We start from the raw sequence: 23,218 nt of genomic DNA on the forward strand, positions 1-23,218 counted from the left end.
GTTGGTTACTGGTGTGGCTAATAGCGGCTACAGTACTGACTTTTCTAGATAGCGCTAGCTATGCACCATACTTATCATTTTCAATTCGAAACTGGCGCGTTTTTTAAAATCCTCAAATCTAAGCCGACCCTAGAGTTTGGTATATGAATATTTGAGAAAAGTATCGGCCTAGATTTGAATAAATACGGTAGTAGACAGCCAGGATAGTGTTAATCAGGATAGTAGACAGTCAGGATAGTGTTATCGGCTATACAAACTTATAAATTTTTGCTTACTAACTATAAATTAACAAGCACGGCGTCACGCGTACACAAGCAAACATAAACACGTCTCACTCAGTGACCGGGGAAACTCTTACCAAAACGCTTGAGTGAGGAAGTGTTCTAGCAGGAGCGAGCAAATTGACCTTTGTGCAGCCTCTCGTTTTACGCTAAGCGGCGAGAACGCAACGTGGTGTGCCTAGATGTGTAGACTGTCTCCATTGCAGACCGATTTCAAGATAGGGGCCACGCGGCCGCGCCATACGCAACAGCTACTGGAGTAGAATGCCTCCTCTGCCTGCACCAGCACCGTACACAAGTTTCGAGAACTCCAAACGCCCGTGATGCTGCCCAATTTTCCTCCGTCTCCGCACACATGATCACTTTCTTTTTGATTGCGGCATCGCGCATCTTCGCAGTCGGCACTTCCATGCTGACAGAGCTAACGCAGAAAAGGGGAAGACAGACTGTGTACTAACCTAAGCACATGTACTACAGCACATGGAGGAAGCTGCAGCAGCTAGGCTCGAAGCATGTACGAGTTGGCCATTTTGAAATGCCGATGGCAATACGGTAACACACATTTAGGGTCATGCTCTATTTTAACACACACATACTTTTTGGACCTGTTTTATCGATAAAAATTGCGCCTTAGATTTGAGTAAATACGGTATATGCTCCATTACTAGAAAATCCATCGGCATGACTAAAAGATCTTGCCAGAAATGACTGAAGCCTCATAAGAGCGAAAACCCAAGTCGCGAGGTGCGAGATGAGCTCACTTCCCTGATGCCACAGTGGCTCCACGGTTCTGGTTGGCAAAGGATGTGCCTAGTGTGTGCAACATTGCACATTTCATGTCTCGCATGGGAAAGCAAGCGCATTGAGCCACTTTGTGCTTTTTTATTCGGCCTTACCAAGGGGCAGTTATAATGCAGGCAAGTGCTTGCGTTGGCAAGGAACGCACAGAAAATAAAATTCATTAAAGGGACTATAATGCTTTCGCATTCCCACATGTAAGCAGTCTTAAGTGTCCCTGCCAATTTTTTACTTTCTATTTGTTGTAATATTGCCTACTTTGTACTAAAAGCAACTTTAGCATTTTACTAATGCAGCATTTCTTATGTTTAGTTGCTTCAGGGTAGGAAACATTTTGCGAAAGCTGACGCTAACTTTACGAAACTAGCACATTCCTTTGTGTTCTTTTGTCACAGCTTTGTTTGCTAAGCTTATATTGCCTAAGTCATTGTTAGCATAAACTCCTTATTGAGCAGAGATTAGCATGGGTAAAGGGAGGCAGTCGTTGAGGACCGCATTGCTTCTAAATATGCTGGCAGTTTCAACAAGATTCCCTGGGCACTAATAAAATCCCAATTAATTAGTGCGGTCTTGATTTTTGGAGTGTGTGGCTAATCTGTGTGGTGTGTTCAGGCACTGAGGAGCACAGGCATCAAAACTTTGATTATACTGGCCCTCAGAATGCAACCTCTCAATGACAAATTACAATGCTGGGTCTGTCAACAAGCAGTCTTTCCGTGCGATTTCAGGTACTGTGACTGTCCATGTTAGTGAATTACTTAAAGGCATTGTCATGTTGCAAGATATGTAGGTTATTATATGCGTGCACACGCACACAGCGGTTCGCAATGTCATTGGGAGGGTGCAGATATGCCCTTAGTTATTAATCTCTTGGCCATCAAATTTGCTTAAAATGCTTAAGATGTGACAGGCCTGTCTCGCCAAATTTTCAAGATGCAAACTGGCTATGTCCAGACTGGTCACGCTTGTATTAGCTTTTGTGGACAGCCCAGCTTGGATGGGCGAGGTCTGCACTGTAGTTGAGGGCTATACCTTGGTCACATGGACAGTTTAAGGTACTTTAAAACCTGATTTGCACTGCACTTTACACATCTTATCAATGTAAGAAGTGTGAGCATTGAAATTAAACATGCTTAATATTTCTTGCGTGGCAGAACCTTGATCCACATTGATGCAATCTTGATAGAAACATTTGTGTTATGGTAGCAGCTCAAGACCACTATATTGAATAATGGACACGCCCACTCTCACACCTGCATTCCATAGGTGTATTGGCTGCTTGGAAGCCAAAACCACTGTGTAAAACGAGGTGAAGAAACAGCCGGCACACATTTGGGCTTGTAAGAATGGGCTCCATGATTTTGTAGCTGCAGCTCCATCATCTTGACAAGAAAAATTAAAGCTGGAACGTTGCATGTTTGTGGCCCATTTAGAAACTTTCCTAGGGGCAGCCTGCCTCTGTCCAGTCTTTTGTCTGTATCAGGCGTCTTGTTGCCTCTTTCAATGCTGCCAGGTCTTGCTGGCCGAGCCTTCATTTGCTGTCCAGGTAAAAAAAATAACCTCTTTTGAAATGCACAAATATGCAAGCACGCTAGTTTTAGTTGTCTTTTGTACTACGTTCTTGCACTACCGCCTGCTCATTTGAATGTTTCAAGGTCTGTTTGCTTCATTTGTTTTTCTTTGAAGAATGCTTTTCTATCATTTTCTTGACTTGTTGAAGATTTCCTTAATTGTTGTACAGTTGAATCTCAATAATTCAAACTTGAAGGGGCTCAAAAATTTGTTTGAATTGAAAGAAGTTCAAATTAAAGGAAGCTAACCTAATGGAGGACTTACCTGCAGTGGCACATGTGCACTTAGCTAACATATGAGTAGGAACTTCTACAAGATATATTCACTCGTATTTACAAATTAGTCAGTTATTTGGCATATTGGTGCTTGTACTTTGACATGGGACGGCGGCTGCACGCGTGTATAATTAAAGGAAACGTACCATGTGTTGCGACAACTGCTCCCACGAACTTTTGGTATGCTTCACCATGTATAACTTCTGTATTGAGGTGAAGTTTACTTTCAGGACCCGGCATTATGCAACACGTCATGCTTTCCACGCTCCGAAGCCATTGGCGAGGATTACAAAGGAGTAGTCGGCACCATTGCTAACAGCAGCAAGTTGTTTCCATGAAAAACGCTGCACTGACCAGCAAGAAACTTGGTAGCGAATGTCGAAGTAGCTAGGCCTAGCATTGCCGCGGTGTGGCTCCGGCTGCCAGCAAATCTGCGTGCGAGAACACTGGCTCGAGGCGGCACGGTAATCAAAATGTCGGTTGTGGTGGCTTCGATTTAAGCTGTTTTGGACCTGCAGTCATGGTGAAAAGACTGGGAAGTCAGACAGCGAAGGTTTTTTGCATCCAAAATTTCAGACGTTCTTTACATTGACTCTATGGGGTACGTGGCGGTGCCGCAACACAGAAGTCACTAACCCGTCACTAACACGAGTAATTGGTGATGTGCGCCTGCACACGCCTCCATGGCGGGGTCAGAGGAATGCTGGTCGGAGGCACCGCCGCATGATTTGGTGCGCTGCTGAGAGCATTGTAGGAGTGCAGTATGTTCGAATTAACCATCCCAAATTCTTGCGCATTCAAGTTACTGGGTGTTTTCGCCCATTGGGCTACACATATCTTTGACAAGACCACAGTGTCAATTCGAATAAACCAAATGTTCTAATTAAGCATGTTCGAATTAACGAGATTCGACTGTATATGAAACTGCCAGTGACTGCCTGCAGTCACTGTAAGTTTGTGTGCAGTACGGTGCAGTACATGGTAAAAATATATGTGGACTGGTGCAGTTGTACAGACTGGCATAAAAGTTTAACAAATAAGCAGAACAGAGCTTAGTCACTTGCTACTGGGAATAAGTTGTTTAATGGCAGTAGCTCACTGTAGCACTGCAGCCAGCTTTACTTGAGTTGGTTTGCTCTCAAATAGGTAGTGTTCTGAAAGCACAAGTGCTGCTATGTTGCTGCTCAAGAAAAGCATATAAAAGCTGTTTTGTAGTGTTGTTTCTGCTACTATTAGACATTGCAAAACTTAACCCTGGCGGGAAACAAGCTATTTTCCTACTACCACTTTGCTTGTACTAGACATGAGTAGCGCCCTAGGGCTTTGTAATATTGGTTGAAATTGGCTGCTTCTTAAACATTCTCAGCCACCTCAGTTGGCACCGTGTCATATGTTACAGTAAGAGATCAGCAGTTGTTGACCTGCGAGCCTTGTAAGAGAAAAACCTTCCAGGAGCACAAACCATGGCATAGCAGATAAGACGCATGACTGCTGCCATGTTCTTCGTGTGCAGTGACTGGAGAAACTGCTTGAAGATACTTTTTCCTGGTCCATAATCCATTCGTATGGCCCATCATATGCTGTAGTGTAAGAATTAGAATGCTGTTGCATTCTAATTCCACCAACTGCAGCGCAATGTGACGTCACTCTATTGACCTGTTAAAACTAACATGCCAAGGATCACAAAGCCACCTTTGACAAAGTTAGGTCCACCTATCAAAATTTTAGCCAGCGTGTATGAGGCACCTTACCCCTGTTTATCCAACTTTCAAAATGCTATGTAATTACTGTATTACTATGTTACTGTATTTGTCTGATTCTAACATACACCCGAAGCTGATGTGTGCCCAATTTTCATGGGCTTAACTTTAAAAAATTAAAAGGTCCCTAATGTAACACTCCCATTTCATAAATGAAAAATATACCACTCCCCCTCCTCGCATCGTTTGCAATCAGAAAAAACAAGCCGTGCAGAATTTACCTTCCACGAGAGAATTTTTTAATAAGCTTTCATAATGAAAACAGAGCATTGTCATAGCCATTTGTGCTTCATTGGCCATAGATACAGAGCACACATAGGCAGTATTCTGGAGCAGTAATTTTTAGATTACTTTGCATCTTACTTATCAAACTATGCAGCCAACAGCGTTCCTGGCGCCGTATGCACATAGCGAGCTTGTCACTGCACCAAAAATGGTAGCGGCTGTATATGCCCTTGCATACAGTGCCAAGCGATATCTTGCAAAAGTAACTGACTGAGAGTACTAGCTCAATATAAACACACAGCAACCTTTACGAAAACACGCTCTGTCACCATCTTGTGATAGCGATGATGCCATCTCCAACAGTGGGCTGCTGCCAACATCATAAATGTGGTTTTGGTTTCACATCCGATTGTATCGCGCAGGCAATTTTTTTTTTTACCATTTTCTTGGAAAACAGAAGATTTTTAGAATCTGGTAAATATGTTAACTAGTCCCAAGCGTACTGTCCAAATCTCATAATTCCATGAGGAGGTAGTACAGAAACTTCAAAAGGTTTTTCATTTTGCACCTTTCCTGGTTTATCCAGACTATGTGTATGTATGCTCGTGGTAAGAATTACATTTCTTCTTGAATTACAGACGTAATGTAATTCAGCATTCCAGCCCAATATTTCTCTATATTGTCCCATTAGGTATTGCAGCACTTGAAAAGGCACAAAACAGGAACTCGAGATGTGTCCTTTAGATCGTACATTCTTCCATAGTAATAGTCAAGCCAGGTTTTGTCTTCGTAAGAATTAGGCACCACTGTTCCACGCTTTTCAGTTGGGTTCTCCAAATTCCTGTCCCTTGTAGCTGCAGACCACAACCAGGACAATGCACATTAATAGTTGCACTTTTCTTAATGCTCTCTGATGATATGCTCTCTGATGATCCTTATGCACAATTGCTTCCTCACTTGTCCTGAGGCTACAGTGCTCCTTCGAACGTCTTAGTTATGGTGTGATATATGAGCATGTGTCACCTGTTCTGCACTTTTTATTTGTTTCGGCTCTCCTTTTTCTTTTTTAATTGCACTACATGAGCACAGCCTATGTTAGAAGAAAAGTAACTGATTGTTTGATGTTTGTGTGTCTCGTGTGCAGTGGTTCGAAGAAAAGCAACAGCAGATTGACAACCTGGACATTCAACTGAAGCGGTTGCATGCCAGTGTGGAAAATATGGTGCAGCAACGCAGAGGTAGTGTATTTTTTCTACCATTTAGTGGACCTTTAACAACCAGTTGTAAGAATTCATGTAGAGTAGAACCTCATCGGTACAATCCCATTACGTACAATTTCCCGGCGCCAGTGTTCACGATTGAGAACACAATAAATTACCAAATTGAGTTACACTTCTTACTAGCTCATACGTTCCGAAAAAAATATTTTGGCGCCAAGGTTCAGTACATAGCCAAAAACTGCGATCGTATGATACATTTTCTGGCTGCTAGATTGTATGCAAACAAGAAAATGCGCGAGGCACGTGTGACTGAGAACAGTAGCTGCTTGGGGCCTCTTCACTGCAATACTCATCACATTAAAACAGGAACGCGCAGTCGATTTTTTATTCTAGTACCAACAAATCTCCTCCAGGGTCGACGCAGGCCACATTCGCAGCTATCGCTGCCAACCCTATTGTGATAGGCACTCACTACCATGAGGGGTCCCATCATAATTGTCTATATGCTATTTTGACAGATCCCCTCACTGTATAGTTGCTAAATTCAGGGTGCCCTTTTTTTTTATTCCATCGCATGTTATGTGTACACAGTTTTGCTAGTTAGTGGATGAAGGGGGGCAACATCTCACCGGGCTGCACATTAACAATGTAACAATGCATCATTCATTGGCCTGCGGCTGCTAAAGTGACATCTACCTAAAGCCCCCACCCCCCTCACCCTGGGCTACACAACAAATCACTTTGCTACTCTTAGCAGAAGCTTGCCGTGTCAAGCGTGTTGGTGAAGCATACGACTAAACAAATATGGCAGAATTCAAACAAGAAAAAGAAAATAATGGATCAAGCTAAAAACAAATTTCGACGAGATTATTAACTCGGGACACCTCAATTGCAAACTTGATGCTTTTCCAAGGGGCCATGAAACCAGACAAAAATACCGGCTATACAGAGGTTCTACATCAGCTGCTGTTACCCGTCAATATAGTGTTATGGCCATAGTGAACGGCCCACTCACTATAGTCAGTTTCATTGCAGCAAGCATCTTCACCGGCTGGGGCTCGACCAGCTTTCCAAACTCATATATATAATTTCTTGCGCTTAATGAAACTTTGTGTGACTTCGAAGAATTGTTCACTGAAGTGACGACCTTATATGAGAATTTACAAGAGCTCATAGTAGGAGACAGTTCAATTCCACAGCCTGAGTCCTCTCACACCACCAGAAATCTGGCGTCTCACGGTGGTCTAATGTCTCGCGTGATGGTCGTATTTTTCGCTATCACCAATAGTACTTCACCTTTCTGGCAAAACTGCAGCCTCTCTCTTTCTTTTTCTGCAAGTTCAAGTATGGGCACTGCTTCGCATGACTGCTGTTGATTCTTATTTCGAGTGAACACGGCTTGGCCTCATTTTGGTTACAGAGTTACAGAGGGCCCCAACTATCGTACGCCAAGACTTAAAGAAAGCAGTTACGTTACTCGAAGAAAATGTAGTGCATATGGTTTCCAGTACAGTGGAGTAGTCGCTAATAATTCTTTCATTACTAAGATTTAATTCGGCAATTGCAGTTAATTATGTAATTTGAGAAGTACTGTGTTATCATAGTGTCAATAAGGCATTTGTAGGCACCCTCAAATGACATCCATGTGCTGTGTTTTCAGCAACGTACTAATTGCATGCAATTTTTTCCAACTGGCAAAGAAACATCCCGAAATATGAAAAATACCACGTGACTATGCTCCCACCCGCATAATAAAGCAGCGCCCTCAAATAAGCTGATTGAAAGCAAATGCATTGCCTGTCGCAAACCCGAAGAAACAGCGCATCACCTTGTTAATGGTACAGAAGGAGCACCAACAGCAGGTTTCGCGGCTTTGTAGCTATTCCTTCCTCTCATTTCTACGGCATACTTATTATCAGTCCCTCAAGACCGACTGATTACTTTGATAACACAAGCCCCTTGATAATACGGCAGAAGCGCCGCTCTGACCACACACGAAACTCGAAAAGCAATGTAATAGGCATAGAATGATTCAAAATCCCGGCTTTGCTCACACCGCATCAAGAGTGCCTGTGCAGCTATTTTTCGCACCGGAAACTTGCTTTGGACCAAAGCCAAATTAAAGGGACAGTTTTAATTTTCATGAGAATGTATGTGCACTGCAAAAACAGGTTCATGACAAAAAATAAAAGTGAAATAAACTGACTGGGAAGCAGCCCACGTGTAGAGAAAAGGCAGAACAGATGCGTTCAAGAAAGTAAATATACTACTTCTAAATGAGCTGAATTGACGATCGGGATGCCTGCACAAAAAAAAAGAAAGTTCAGATTTCAGTGTGCCTTTATGAATTCATAGGTGCCGTAGAACGCCAGCTGCTGCCTAGATCTAGGACGTGTATAAATAGGTCTCCTTTTACAGCTACGAAGTACTGTGTCCACTTGATCGCATCTTCAGTGGCTTTTTGGTGACCGACACTGCAATTATAGGCAGGCATCCGTTATCCTTGTCTTGAGCTAATCTGACGTCCGCCTCGATCATGTAAGCACAATCTTTCACATAAGCACAAAGAAAGAAAAGTGGAGAGAGGTCAAGTGACCTAGCCGGCCAATTTACAGGTTCATGCCTTCCGATCTACTATGCATGAAAAGTCGTATCCAGCCACTTCCGTGCTGATTTTGCTGATACCGCAGAAGTGTAAGACGTGACAGCCAGACTTCACTGAGACACTCATCCACCACTCCTTCAAGGATTTCGTTCACGTAACGCTGTCCACTCAGTGTGTGACCAAAGATGGGGCTGATTATAGCACCGGCATAAATTCCGCCCCCCACATTGAACGACCACTGGTACTGGTGCCAATTGTTCATTACCCAGTTTGGATTGTAGTTACTCTAATAGTGTACATTATGCTAATTTGCCTGGGTGTTTCTGTGAAAAGATGGGGCTGATTATAGCACCGGCATAAATTGCGCTCCCCACATTGAATGACCACTGGTACTGGTGCCAATTGTTCATTACCCAGTGTGGATTGTAGTTACTTTAATGGTGTACATTATGCTAATTTGCCTGGGTGTTTCTGTGAAAATTGACTTCATCTGTGCACATGTTGCTCAAAAGGTTCGGTGACTTATTGGCTTTTATGAGGACCCAATTCGAGAAATCTAGACAATTCTGCAGGTCCCAATCTTCCATGCATTGGTGCTGGTTAAGGTGGTACAGGTGAAAGGCCGTCATATAGGATCCTCCAAACTGATGACTTGGAAATTGGTACCTGGGTGTCCACGTCCCACACTCATGAAAGGGTTTGAGGCCATAAATGCTAGAACATCCTTGCGTAGGCTAGGACTCAAAGATGAAGTCCTTCGCCACTGTTTCTTGAAGCTGCCGGTTTGTCTCAGATTTTCATAATTTTTTATGATAGCGGATGTGTTTGGTTTACCACGACACTTCCACGACCAATATATATTTGCGGCCTTCCTCTTGTTGCCATTTGCAGCTTCCAAGTCAAGGATCATTTTTACCTTCTGCTCATTAGAGAAAGACATGTCGACTTGAATGAAACAAAACGCACCTTTAGACGTTTGCACTGACATTGTCAATTTGCTTTTGTGGTGATAGGTTTCGTGGCAAAAAAAGATATGTGCACATTATTTACGCTAAGAGAACAGCTATCGCAGCTTGTTTCCAACTAACGCCAAACACGACGTGTTACTTCGGCCGGGGCGCAGCAGATAAAGGCACTACCCCGAACACTATGTTTTTCTTTATTTCCTTTATTTCGTTCTGGCCAAGTTGCAGGGAGCCTGTTCGAGAGCGTTGCTTTGTGATGCTGGTGGGAGCGCAGTCACGTGGTATTCTCCATATTTCGAAGTGTTTGTTTATCAGTCGGAAAAAATTTGTACGGAATTAGTATGTTGCTGAAAATACCACAGTTAGATGTCCTTTGGTTGTGCCTACAAATGCCTGATTCACACTTTGATAATTAGAATAGTATGTCTCGAGTTGTATAATTACAATCACTTAGTTAAATCTCTGTAACAAAAAAATTACTGGCAGCTGCTCCGCTGTACTGAAAACAATATGCACTAGGTTTTCTTCGAGTACCACATTGCTCTTTTTTTTTTTAATCTTGGTGCATGATACTTAATTTGGACACCCTGTATATACCTGCATGTATGACCTCTGCATGCAAGTGGCAATGTTTCCATCCCTAATAGATGTTGTAAATTATTCGGTCTCTTTCTTTTCATGATTTAGCATTGCTCACTGAAAAGAGAAGCGATGCTGAGATGCCCTTGATAAGATTCTGCCGAAGGGGTCGCTGAAGTCTGCAGGTTTTTTTCTGCGTCAAAAAGCACGCAAAGCATTTTGAAGTAAGCTGAACATGAAGCGACATATTCATTCTCTAGACATAGGCTATCCATACCTTTAGAAATAATTGTTCATTGGCTACCTTCTTTTTCAAAAATGTAATAAACTTTGTCCTCTGTTATATTTAAATATATTGTGTATGTGCATGGTGTTTACAGTGGAAATTTAAAACAATGTCAAAGTGAGAAAATATGGAGGAGGCAGCCACCGCTGGTACTTCTAATGCGCTTGTCCTCCTATTGTCAGGATTTGCAGAAATCGAAAGTATGAATTAAAATCTGTACACATCCGCACCAGCAATGATGCAGTAAGCTATTCGCCACAATAAAATTTTAAGTGAAAATGTCGAGGCAAGTGAAAAGAATCCTCTAATGATCTAGGTAACGAAACTATGATAATGCCATTTTTAGGTGGGGGGGCTTCCGCATTGGGAGGAGCTCTGCCCCCCTCCTCCCAGAAAACTTCGGAGGCGCTCGGGCCACGGAGCTGGCCGTAGTTAGCACCTATGGAATAGGGCGTAGTGCCGTTGGACACCACCATTCCCTGCTACAGGCAGCGTGATGTGAGCGTCATGTTTCACTCAGGCGGCATCTGACGTCACCCACCAGCTTGATTTCGTTTTGGTTTTCCATTGCCGTCTCAAAACACTTCTCAATTGGAGACAACAAAATGCGTCTCGGACTGCTGAAGGCCCATCGACATACATCAGTGTCTTATTTCGTGCCGCACCGATTCGCACAACACTTCGCATTACATAAATGTCAACTGCAGTTGAAGCTTAGAACGAGAGAAAGCAGAGCTAGTTGGTAAGGATTCATTATGCAAAAAAGATGTGAGGCGTGCAGACAGGACACAAGAGTAGAGAAGTGGACAACATGGTGTTCGTGTTGACCACTTCTCTACTCTTGTGTCCTGTCTGCACGCCTCACTTCTTTTTTGCATAATGAACTGCAGTTGAGTCTGTCAGAGTTTTTAATTACTTTGGCTTGCATGTTTTCTCTGTTAATATGCTTTTGCTCATGTTTATTTTTTTCCAAAACGTATGAATGAGGTCCTACTGTATACAGTGACCTACATACAGTTTAACCTCATGATAACGAAATCGGCGGGGAACGCAAAAACATTCGCTTTTGCAAGAATTTCTTTGTTGTGAAACGAGACAGCACCAATAGGTAACACATCACAGAACGAAACTTTACTGTCAGAATTCCGTTAGCCTACTTTCTCAAGCTTGCTTGAGGATATAAAACTTCATTGCCTACAGTACAAAGTGCGCCGCATCTGTCGATTAGCAGTGACAGCACTGTTGTGGAGCATTATTCTCGTTCAGTTGCTTTCGGAGATACGATCACTTTTTTGTGAGGTTTCGCATAACTCGTACTGGATGCAGAGCAACAGCGCTCCACGCGTGCAGCAGCATTTTTTCAGCGCATAATCGCTCAATCACAACCCAATGCATGGCACTCCATGCTGCGGCTGCCATCTCAAAGGCATCATAAGCAATTCCACGTCGGTGGGACGGGGATTTCCTTGTTATGTGCTGCGTTTTTCTTGCTGAGACGCACATTTGCACTGCACTAGGTATGCAAAAAGCATCATCACATGTCCGTAGCAACATGCTGCCGCTTCAAACATACAACCAACAAACAAGATGGCGGCCATGACACACTTCCGGCGCGATCACTTCCCGTGCTTGGTTGTTCTTGCAAACAAAAATGGCTTCACCCATGCAAGTGTAATTGGTGGTATTTTGTGTGATTTTGGTGCAAAGCAATCACATCTGAGCACATTTGGAGCATGCTAGTCTTGTGTAAGTAGGTAATATGCTGGGTTATGTTCCAGCAAATTTCATTGAAGCGGGATTATAGTACAGCGACATTTCGTTGTGGAGATGTATGAAACGCATTGAATCCTATGGGTGTTTGCCGGGGCTACGAAAATATTTCGTTGTCAAGAGAATTTCATAGTCACAGGATATTTTATTCAGGGTTTTGACTCTATTTCGCTGTGCCTGTTCGAAAAAGGTTTTGCGCTCACCGCTGCACTGTTCTTGCTAAAATTTTGCTGAAAGAATGCATTTTGGAGTCTACATTGCTTACTAGACAATAAAACCTCGTTAAACTGCACCCGCTTCAACAATAGTTTCACTTTTAATGTAGTAAAGTCAAATCCCCGACTCAGTGGCCATTGAACATAATGCGTTTTGTATCCTCATAAAATGTACCAGCTTGTTGTTAATGCATCGGTTGACACATAGTGTTTCCACTTTTCGTCGCACAATCGCAGCGGTATGTTGTGATTGCAATCATGGTGGCCGGTTGGCCCGGCAGAATAACGAGCCTCAGGGATCAGAACGGCCTCCAAGAGCAAATGCAGAGGGTGCTTGGAAGGGTGAAGCCAATTCATCATCATCATTTCGACGTCTTGCCAGAGTTGGAGAGCGTTGTGACCTGTGTTGTGGCCACGACCTACTGGAACTCCAGACCTGCACAGATTCATAACTGGCTTCTGTGGGAGTCTCCTGCACCCACTCTCATTCAGCTGTTGGCCATTGGTGTCGCTTTTATGACCTGTTCGCCTGCTACTCTATGGTTGACTGGGGTGGCATTCTAATTAGGACAGCGGCTGTTGTGTTGTGACGAACTGCTTGCATAGTTGATGATTTGAAAACACAGTGACAATGATGTCGCTAGGATTTGATCGGTCACTTGGCACCAACAGTTGGTTGCCCGAACCTGAAAAATATCAGTGAGTGTAGTACGCTGCCCTATAAAATAAAGTTAAATAGCCGCTCCTTTTGCTTTTTCACGTAGTAGCAAACCGTACAGACTTTTCACATTAGGTCACGTTGTTTATTGTAGAGTTTGTAAAGTTCACAAAAGTTTCTTTGTATGCATTGTAAAGTTCACTTCTGCACTTTATGGAAACTGGTAACCACTGTAACCCTCGACAACAGAATGATTACGTCTCAATTTAACTCTCAAAAGTTGCATGTGAATGTGCTGCAAGTTCAAAAAGAGAATTACGCCTACAGCTTCATTGCATTCATATCTTTCACACGACTTATGCTGCCACCATACCATGCGGAAAAGCTAGCTTTGCAGTTTGAAAAATGTTCTATGACACTAGGCCTGCAGCAGTACAGCACTTATCCCAGCACGTCTTGAAACACTGGGATCACTTTTGCAAGCTTTCAACTCGCTTAGACATCAAACAATATTAAAAAGAAGCTCTGCTCACCTTTCCTTGAAACAAACTTGATAAATTTCTTGCACACATCGGGCGCAGGCATTACTTGGGAATAGTTTTACCAGATCCTCTGCCTTTCATTATAGCACACAGCAGTAAATCCTGTCATCTCTGACATTAAGCTATCTGTAATCAACCCAAAAAAGCTAGTTTATCCTGTGAATCTTCTAGAAAAAAAAAATTTTTCAGTCTCTTACAGAGGCTAAAAAATTGAAAGTTATGCCACCTATGCTCGTTGTTTACCTTTCTTCCACTGCTTCTCCACCTCTAATTTCACTGTTCAAACGCAAAACATTTGCAAGTTTTGTTTTGTTTTTATATTTGTGAATATATTCATTCATCTCCAATACAAGCACTTTGTGCCTGCCCGAAACAGCAGCACGAGCGTTAAAACAGATCGTGGAAGCAGACGACAGGGAACAGGTTATAACTAGTGCCACTCTGCCCGTACGTTCTGTCCCTAGTGGCAAAACAGTTGAACTAGACCACGTGTGCTTCGCAAAGCACATCTGTGCAGGTCAGGAGTTCAGTAACGTCAGCAGTTGTGGCGTGATTCAAGCTAGGACTCGCGTCATCCCAAAGCTCGGACAAAAACCGGGTGCTCAGGGTAGAAGAAAAATTGGACTTTGTTCGTGCTATTGAACGTGGCGCAATGAAGTCGGCGCTGGCACGCGAGAGGGATCTACCGTTGACTACGGTATATGGCATTTGAAATGCGAAGGAAATGCTGCTCGGCAGTGCTGCTTTGACCACAAAAAGATGTCGGCTATGAGGTTCGACTTTTTGAGGTTCGACTTTTCACCATTGTTGCCTCTGTTAATGCCAAAGTGTCACCTAACCACAGTGGTCAGGATGATACGGAAAGCAACAGCACGGGTGATTCGGGCCCGACAGTGGCAGAAGCTGCGCGTTAAGTCGGCCTCATGCGGATGCTTTCGAGAAGAGGGAGCTGGCGGCAAAGCTGGCTCGCAACTTAAGCGAGTTTGAGGCCACTGTCGTCGCTGCTGGGCTGCTGCGGCATCAAACGGAAATAATTTTTGTCATGTGAAGTGAATAAATACTGCACGTTTTTTGCCCTTTCATCACACTTTCTCTGAGTTCTGTTTTCTGACGGGTAAGTAGGCGATGTTGCGCTATTTCGGTTAAGCAGTATCACCGTTTAGTAGGTATTTTCCGAGCTCCAGCCAACTATGGTTTAATGAGGTTTCACTGTAACACTTACCACAGTTAATAGCCTGGTTTTTAAGAAAAAAGATTTAATTTGCCTTCACTTATGGGGATGCAAGCTGCTGCAATGACGCTAGCATAAATTTGTGTTGCTGCCTGCCAGCAGCTGCACAAAGCAGCCAGTCGGGGAGGTTTGCCGCATGTTTCCTTTCTGCAGCTGCTGGAAGACGGCAACACAAGTTTATGCTAGCGCCCTTGCTGCAGCAGCTTGCATCCCCATAAGTGAATGCAAATTGGAACTTTCTTTTTTAAAAACCAGGCAATTAGCTGTGGAATCATACTAAATGGTGTAGCCTCCAAAATGCGATCTTTCAACAAAATTTGAGCAAGAACAGTGCAGTGGTTAGCTCAAAACCTTTTTTTGAACAGGCGCAGAGAAGTATGCAGGACCCTGCACTACATAGTATTAGGACTCGGTAAGGTAAATTGACTTGGCACCGTTTTAAATGAATTACGCAGTAGAACCTCAATTATGCTTTCCCTGTTTTGTAGCAGCTCGCACTTTACAAAGCTCACACTCCTCAAAGGTACCTTAGTCAAGTCTTGGCCAAACCAAAAGCAATCATGCATGTTACATGCATCTTGAAAAGCGTTTCATACAAACCACTACTTGTATTCTGTATGATAAAAAGAACAAATTGCAAGAAAAGGAGAAATTGCTGATCTAGGCACGTTCGGAAGATGCTGCTAAGCACCAAAGGACTTGGTACTTCGGTAAACCTCCTGTTTGCGTTTAGTATTGCCTCTTGGCTCTCGAGAAAATTTTGATGTTGCATTGGCATTTTCATTGAGTTGAGCCTTCCTTGCTCATAGATCTGCTGTTGCTCCTTTTCAACCTTTGGTAGTTTCCTATTGAATTCTGCCTGCTTTCACAGTCCACAAGCCTCTTACATCTGTGCAATCATACGCTATGTCATTTGCATGGGGAAGTTACTGCATGAAGTGCCCACTGTATAGCATGCCTGACTCTGTAAACATGTATGAAGCTTAAACTCCCATTTTGATCTCCATGGCATGTGTTGCTTGTAAGGTTCTGAACCTTTTGGCATTTGCACAGTGAGCTCCCGATCATGTGAAATTCTGCCTGTATGCAACTCTTCTACTCTGCATAGTCTCCCAATGTCTGCCCAATATGAAAAACTGAAATGTTTAGCTATGTGGTTTTTGTTGAGATTCTTCAGTTTGTCCAAGAGCTATTGAAGGATGTGATAGTTTGCAATTGTAACCACTTGTAAAATTTAGTTAACTGTTCTATTGTAGATAGGGTTCCGTATTTTCAGTTCAAAAGAAAAAAGAAAGCTTGCTGAATTTTGAAAAACTCAAAACTGAAAACATTGAACCCCACTTGTAGGTCAGTCAAACTTCCTGGTGGCTCATTGTGCATTGATGATGTGCAGAGCTGTCACAGAGCACGGGTGCATTTGCCAAGAGCGCAGCCATGCTGGGCAACTGCGAAGAGCACACGGGCCTGTCGCGGGCTCTGTCCAAGCTGGCCGAGGTCGGTGAGCGGGTGGAGCAGCTGCAGGGGCGTCAGGCCAACCACGACTTTTACTGTCTGGCGGAGCTGGTCAAGGATTACCTGGCCCTGGTCGGGGCGATCAAGGATGTCTTCCACCAGAGAGTAAAGGCAAGCAATCATCCTATTAAAGCCTATTAAAGCTTTGCCTCTTTCCTTAGCTCTCGCGTCTCATTGATTACGTGTTATATATAGCTCGAAATTGACAGTAGTGCCAATGAGCACACTTTTGGTCTGCATAATCAAACAACAAATCATAAAATAGAACTTCTACATACAGTTGATTTTGTTAATTCAACCCTGACGTGACTGATAGAATCAATCGAATTATCCGATAAGTTGAATTGTCAAAACAAACAAAAAAATGTCAAAACACACTTCAGACTCATTTAGCAGTATTTGCCTGATTCTAATGCGCCCCCAAATCAAACGTTCACCTGCTTTCTATGTGTCCAAGTAGAAAATAATGTAAAAATGACACAAAAGCTCCTAAGCAAAGTAGAAATCTAGCCCGCACCCAATTTTTTCAGCAGGAAAAATGAGCAAAGGTCTAATAGCATGGAGACAGGTTTTCTAAAGTCAGCTTTGCCGCGGCACAACCATGTCATGCAGCACAGCATACAAACTGTGAAAGCAGTTGACTGTCCAATTTTCCTGGAAAAAAAAAAGCATGATTTAGAATCAGTAAATATGATACGTTGTGAGCTACTGTTATTGCTTGAAAATCTTCTGGCATGGGCTGACAATAGGTGTTTTTGGCGGGAGATGTGTGTTCATCGCATTCACTGCTCCCTAAGCTTTGTCAAGATACACTGCCCCTGTAAGGGCAATTGGGTTACTATAGGGCTCAGGGACAAGCGCGCTGACTGGTCAAGTTCGATATATATATGACAAAGGCTAATTTTAGGATCGGAATAACGAAAGTTTGGGCCCGTAGAAATGCATGGGTGCTTGACAAACTTTCGTTGGTATTGAATTAACTGGAAAATCTAACCAGAGTCGAATTAACGAAAACCTACTGTATAATGTCGGCTCAGTTACCTCTAAAGCAGGCAGCCCTCCTAATGGAATAGCAATCAAAGCTTCGCTCATTGAATTTCATATATTGTGGGCTACCACATTCTTGGGCAACTGGGATTTCTGTTTAATCCTCCATAACGGATTTGTGCCTCTGTGACCCAAAGTGTATAGAAGTCTTAAATGTATGTACGTATGCGATATGTGTTGTAGTTCGTTCACGCAGCTCTCATCACCCTTGTTTCTCCATTAACCCATTGAGAGTCAATTTTTTTTTGCTATATGAGACTGGCCAGGGTCGATTTTTTTTTATTGTAGATACCAATTCTTCTTAAGGACTTACTTCAAAAAAAAAATTTACCATATTTTTTCTATGGTGACCGTAAAGTGAGAAAAAAATCTTTTGCGTGGGTATATATGCACTCTTCATTCATGAATAACAACAATAAAAACGGAAATAAACTTACCAGAATTACAATTTGATACATTTTTATGCACATAGTTCAAAGCTTTGAAAATCCGCACACGAGAATATTTCGCAAGTCTCAAATGTTCCTGCTCTTACACTAATATGTACGTCCATAGCGTAATCGAACTGCCTAGGTGCACGCAATAATTCTCTAAGTCACGTGTCACCACGAGCGACGTCACACTGCGGACACGATTACGTAGGCGCAGGGCCACGATTACCTCACCGTCCGGCTTGGAGCGTGGCGGCCACGAGTGAAGAGGGAAACGGCGTTCGGATTGAAATTTCACATCTTTCCGCGGTGCGTAGCGATGTAATACTTTGCAGGCGCGATTGTTATCGCGCAATGTATGCTCTGCACTTGTCAGCTCAAAATGGCCAGACCTGGTGAGGGGCCCTTTAAGCATCATACCTCACTTTCGTCCTCTTGACATTGCTGCATCAGCACCTCATACTGTGCATCTGCCTAAATTGGTGTTTGCAATTTGCCATAGCTTGTAAGTGATTTAGTGCATAAACATCGCATGAGGTTACTTGTTGTATGGGAAGAAAATAAACACAATTGAACATGTTGCATTTAGTTGTGCAGTATGGTACTTAATTAACTGCTTCACTAAGGCTTTACATTATATAGATTCCGACATGTGCATTGGATATTCATGACATTTGTCTAAGAACATTCACACTCATGCTGGCTGTGAATGGTTTCATTATAAACATGTAGTCTTTTCTTACTCTAATTTTTCTCCTACCCTATCCACTTTTTCCTTTATAACACCGCTCAGCCAGTGAACATTCATGTTCTGTTGGCTTCATGTAAACAAAATCAATGTGGGCAGCAGCTTTTTTCATTTCCTTTTTTTATTTTTTTAGCAACAAGTGATCACCTCACCAGATTTCATCTGTATTGGGTGGGAAGCACAGTTAGGAAATGATGCAAAAAATATCAAATTAGTTCCTTTCATAACTTGGTTTATTGCTGGCCAATCCCATTGCATAGAAAAAATATAACATTCATAGGTGATGTAGTATTTAATCGTTACACACCTCTGAACTTAGCAGAAGGCTTAAAGGGACACTAAAGGTTACTATTAAGTCAACGTGGACTGTTGAAATACCATCACAGAAACCTCGAAACGCTTGTTTCGTGCCAAGGAGAGACTTATTTTAAGAGAAAATGCGTTCTGAAGCGCCCGCGTACCTCTAGCGCAGTTCAAATCGCCCGCCCTCCGATCGAGGAGTACTGACATCAGGGTATCATAGTGACGTTGCGCCATCGGTGAGTAGAACGGCGTCCGCAGACGGTGCTACGGCTTTTCTGCGCAAAACGCAAACGCGCGGCCAGAAACAGAGCCAAGACAGAGCCGACAGCAGAGCGAAAGCGGGAGCATGGTGGCTAGCGGAAGGAGAAACGAATTACGTCCCACATTACGTCCCACGGCACACGGAGAGTCCGTTTTCGTTAAACTATAGGCTGCGGCGAGCTCGCAGCGTGGTCGGCGAGAAGTGACGAGCCTTTTCGCACTCGCAACAGGACATAAAAAAGTGCGAATCGACGCAAAACTCGGCCTAGAAACGTGCTTCGCCACAGCCGACCCAGATGTCGTTTCCCGCACCGCCACCAGGCGCCACTACTATACCTCAAACTCCAGCGCAAGACACCCATAAGCTGGTACTTCATTCTATGACGCAAACTGCGACGCTCGTCGCAATGGACCCTGACACCGACAGATTGGCTCGCGATGGTGCGCTCAACTTCAGCGATTTGAGCACCGACGAGCGCGACCTGCTGCTGAGGGCTCACACTGCCGGCGTCGTTGCGTACTACGACGGCGGCCTCGACACCGGCTCTCGGGAGCGGGAAAGCAACGAGGGCTTTCCACGACATCACATGGACGTGGCATTCTCGCTGCTTGTTCCAAATGAAAGTTTCGCGAGCCAGCAGAACCCTCACAGCACGACGCGATAACGAAAGTACTGAAACTCCAAAGCGTGCGCGGCGCAGAGTCGAGCGCGCAGAGTCGAGCGAAAACGAAACCCTTCGAACACCCATATTACTGAAGGGTAACGTCAAAATGTTATTTTTTCTTAGAATCGAATAGACGTAGACAAGCAGCATTTTTCCCGTCTTATAATCGAATGAAATGATATTTTTAATACGAGTAGTTGAGTATTAGTAACACAAATTATGAGGAGTCCTTTCGTCATCGAGCTAGTACCGGAATGTCGCTGGGGGGTCTCAAATCGTGTCATGCATTTACCTCAATTTCTCGGTTACTAAAGCTCTGTTCGCGATTAAATTGACGCCTTAGACGTTCTAGAACATTGCTCTACCACTTTAACTTGAGTTTCTGGTAACCTTTAGTGTCCCTTTAACACTATATTTTTACTGCAGGATAGGATAGATGGAAACACAAAGCAAGAAGCACAAATGCCTTGTCTTCTGTCATATCCTCTGTTAAAAATCGAAGTGTATGCATATTACCAACAAGCATAAAACATTTTGCATAGCAGGAGGCTTGCTTTCTGCCCAGTGTAGAGACAAAGGAAGTTTGTGTGTTGTGTGCAAATCGGGTATGCTTCCCCTATACTTCATCCCTTGTCATTAGAGCTGCAATCCTCGTGGTTCTTAACGGCAGCAATGCTTGCCCCACATCGAGCTGATGGTGTCTGGAACCAGTGCATAATCTGTTGTTGCAGGTGTACCAGACATGGCAGCATGCGCAGCAGATGCTGGCTCGCAAACGGGAGGCCAAGGCCAAACTTGAACTGGCAGCCAAGAATGACAAGGTTCCCCAGGCACGCCAAGAGGTGCTCGAGTGGGAAGCCAAGGTGGAACGTGGGCAGGAGGAGTTTGACAATGTGTCACGTGTAATTCGCACTGAGATGGACCGCTTCGAGCTCAACCGTATCGCCGACTTCCGCAACTCAGTTGTGCGCTACTTCGAGTTCCTCCTTGACACCCAACAACAGGTGGGCATTCACATTGTTATAGCAGTGCTGCTTGATTTTTGCACTTCTGTACTGTGATTCAGTTTGCAATGTAGGATACAGTGGCGCTATGGCATGGTAGGCTTACCGAAGCTCAGGAGAGAGCAAGAAGCAAACAAACTTGTTCGGGACTTGAATGAAGACTGCCCCCTTTATTCATTACATTTAGAGCACTTGAACAGGTGGCGCCACCAGTTAATCGTGCAGTTTGGGTGCATTGGTAGGCTGCCGGAATGTAAGTTGAATGAATATAAGGTAAATAGTATGAAGTCTAGACTACTGTTTACATTACTTCCATTCTAGCATCAGCTTGAATAATAGCGGGTTTCAGTGCTGTGAGTTCTGTTGTCGCAAGAAGCAAGCCCTTCACATTGACACTTCTTCACCCTGCATACGTCTCGTTTCTCGGCTCTTGGAAGGAATGGAAAAGTTTGCTTGCTAGAAATGCTTCACTTCGGTGTTCATTAATGCTCAACATCTTGGGATTGCTATTCACTTATAGGTGGTTAACTTGCTCATCTAGGGACATTGGCAGAAATCTTCCAGCGTGGAATGTTTTGTCCAGGAATTCAATATTGCATGTCGTGTGCTGTGGACAGGTTCCAGCTGACATCCCTCCATTAGATGTCGTGTATGAGGAAGTGTATGCCCAATTCAGTGTCTTTTTTTTTAAGTCATCAGATGGCCTCTGGAATTTAAAATAACACTGGCTGGTGTCAATCGTGGCAAACAAGTACCATGTTTACATAGGGAAAATGGCCTTATCTGTGCTTCAAATGCCAGCAATGGATTAGAGCAAGCATGCTTCTGTGAGTTGTTTTGCCAAGTGGTGCATTGTTCTGATGAAAGTAACGGAAGTTGTTGGGGCATTCTGGTGACCTGTTGTGCAAGGGTATGGCTGGAGAACTTTTTCACTCGTGCTTAGCGTTTTTGGTTTGTTGCCTCGCCTGTAATAATGACCCATGCCACAGAAGCTGGCTGAAACACTTAATTTCTTGAGCTATATTAGTGCATTGCCTTTCTAGGATACCAGAAAAAAGAAAAAGCCATTGTTACTGTCAGAGGAGGCTTGATAAGCCAGGAAAGACGCAAAACGATAAACTGTGCCGCCACCTTGAAAGTTTCTGCACCAGCTCTTCATAACCATCTTCTAAGCCCTAGTTACCTCTAAAGATAGACAATACATTATATTCTGAAGGAGCCAACAACTTAGCTCGGCAAATTTAGAAAACATTTAACTGCACTATGACAGCCCAAACATGAGAAAATACATATAGATAATACTTTAAAATCCACATCTCACTGACGTACTGACACTGGAGCTTTGTCGCAAAAATTTTTTTTTTAATATGTTGAGCCTTCACTTTCACTTCCAGAGATCAACCTCCTGCCACGAAATTAACAAAAATGGAGTTCTGCTTTATCAGTCTAAATTGATTTGTTGGTTCTCTTTAGTGCCCCTCTTAAGCACCTGAGAAGTATGTATATAGGAATGTCGTTTTCATTTTTTTATTATTACAGTTGATCAAGTATTGGGAGACCTTCTTGCCTGAAGCAAAGGCCATTGCGTGATTGCCAGGACAGGGTGCCGACCTCACATTCCAATACGTGGTTTTTTCATGGTGCTCAAAGCACAGTACTCCTCTTGGAGCTGTACATTCTTTTTCTTTTCTTGTTCTTGTGAGGAACACAGAAAACCTGCTGAATTTTGACTGTTCACTTGTTTGTATATACTGTATTCTGCACCCACATGGTGTATGTGTGTATGCCACATTTACATGGATGTTGAATGTTGCAGTAAACAGGACACAGTGAACGCGTTGGCAGAAGAGCTTGAAAAACAAGTCTTGGTAAGCTGCTCAAGCGGGTAATAGTGTTGCTCGACGTTGCATTGTGTGCTTGACGTGCACAAGCTTTTCACTGCTCTAGAAAAAGAGAAATGGGCTTTATTAAAGATATATAACCAGCCATTAAGCAATTTGTTTGTTACTGGAAATTTTGTAATTTATTACCCCTGAAATAAAGACGATTCATGCGCCATATGTGTGCTGGTTTTCTTTTTTTCTTCCCCCCCCCCCTCGAAGCAAGAACCGCTCGGCCTTTCTTCATGAGTGTTTATGACCTTTCTAGTGTGTTGAAAACAATGTAATGTGAACTCATACACACCAACATTCCTTTTGCACTCATGCCATCCAATAAGGTGCCTTCATTTCCAGGCGAGGTAGTATCGTAGTAGTGCGGGCAAAT

The 23,218-nt window shown here is 43.4% G+C and overlaps 1 protein-coding gene across 3 annotated transcripts in view; it reads left to right on the plus strand.

The window, feature by feature from the left end:
• Snx1 (sorting nexin 1) overlaps positions 1 to 23,011 on the plus strand; it is a 37,320-nt gene extending 14,309 nt beyond the window's left edge. For all 3 annotated transcript variants that reach the window (XM_065441904.1, XM_065441909.1, XM_065441913.1), the window contains exons 6-9: positions 6,056 to 6,149; positions 16,376 to 16,605; positions 20,681 to 20,953; positions 22,493 to 23,011. In XM_065441904.1, coding sequence (XP_065297976.1) covers positions 6,056 to 6,149; positions 16,376 to 16,605; positions 20,681 to 20,953; positions 22,493 to 22,543 — 648 coding nt within the window. In that variant the 3' untranslated portion in view covers positions 22,544 to 23,011. The remainder of the gene's footprint in view (positions 1 to 6,055; positions 6,150 to 16,375; positions 16,606 to 20,680; positions 20,954 to 22,492) is intronic.
• Positions 23,012 to 23,218: the final 207 nt, after the last annotated feature.

This window comes from Dermacentor albipictus, chromosome 1 (genome assembly GCF_038994185.2).
Source record: "Dermacentor albipictus isolate Rhodes 1998 colony chromosome 1, USDA_Dalb.pri_finalv2, whole genome shotgun sequence".
Taxonomy (NCBI): domain Eukaryota; kingdom Metazoa; phylum Arthropoda; class Arachnida; order Ixodida; family Ixodidae; genus Dermacentor; species Dermacentor albipictus.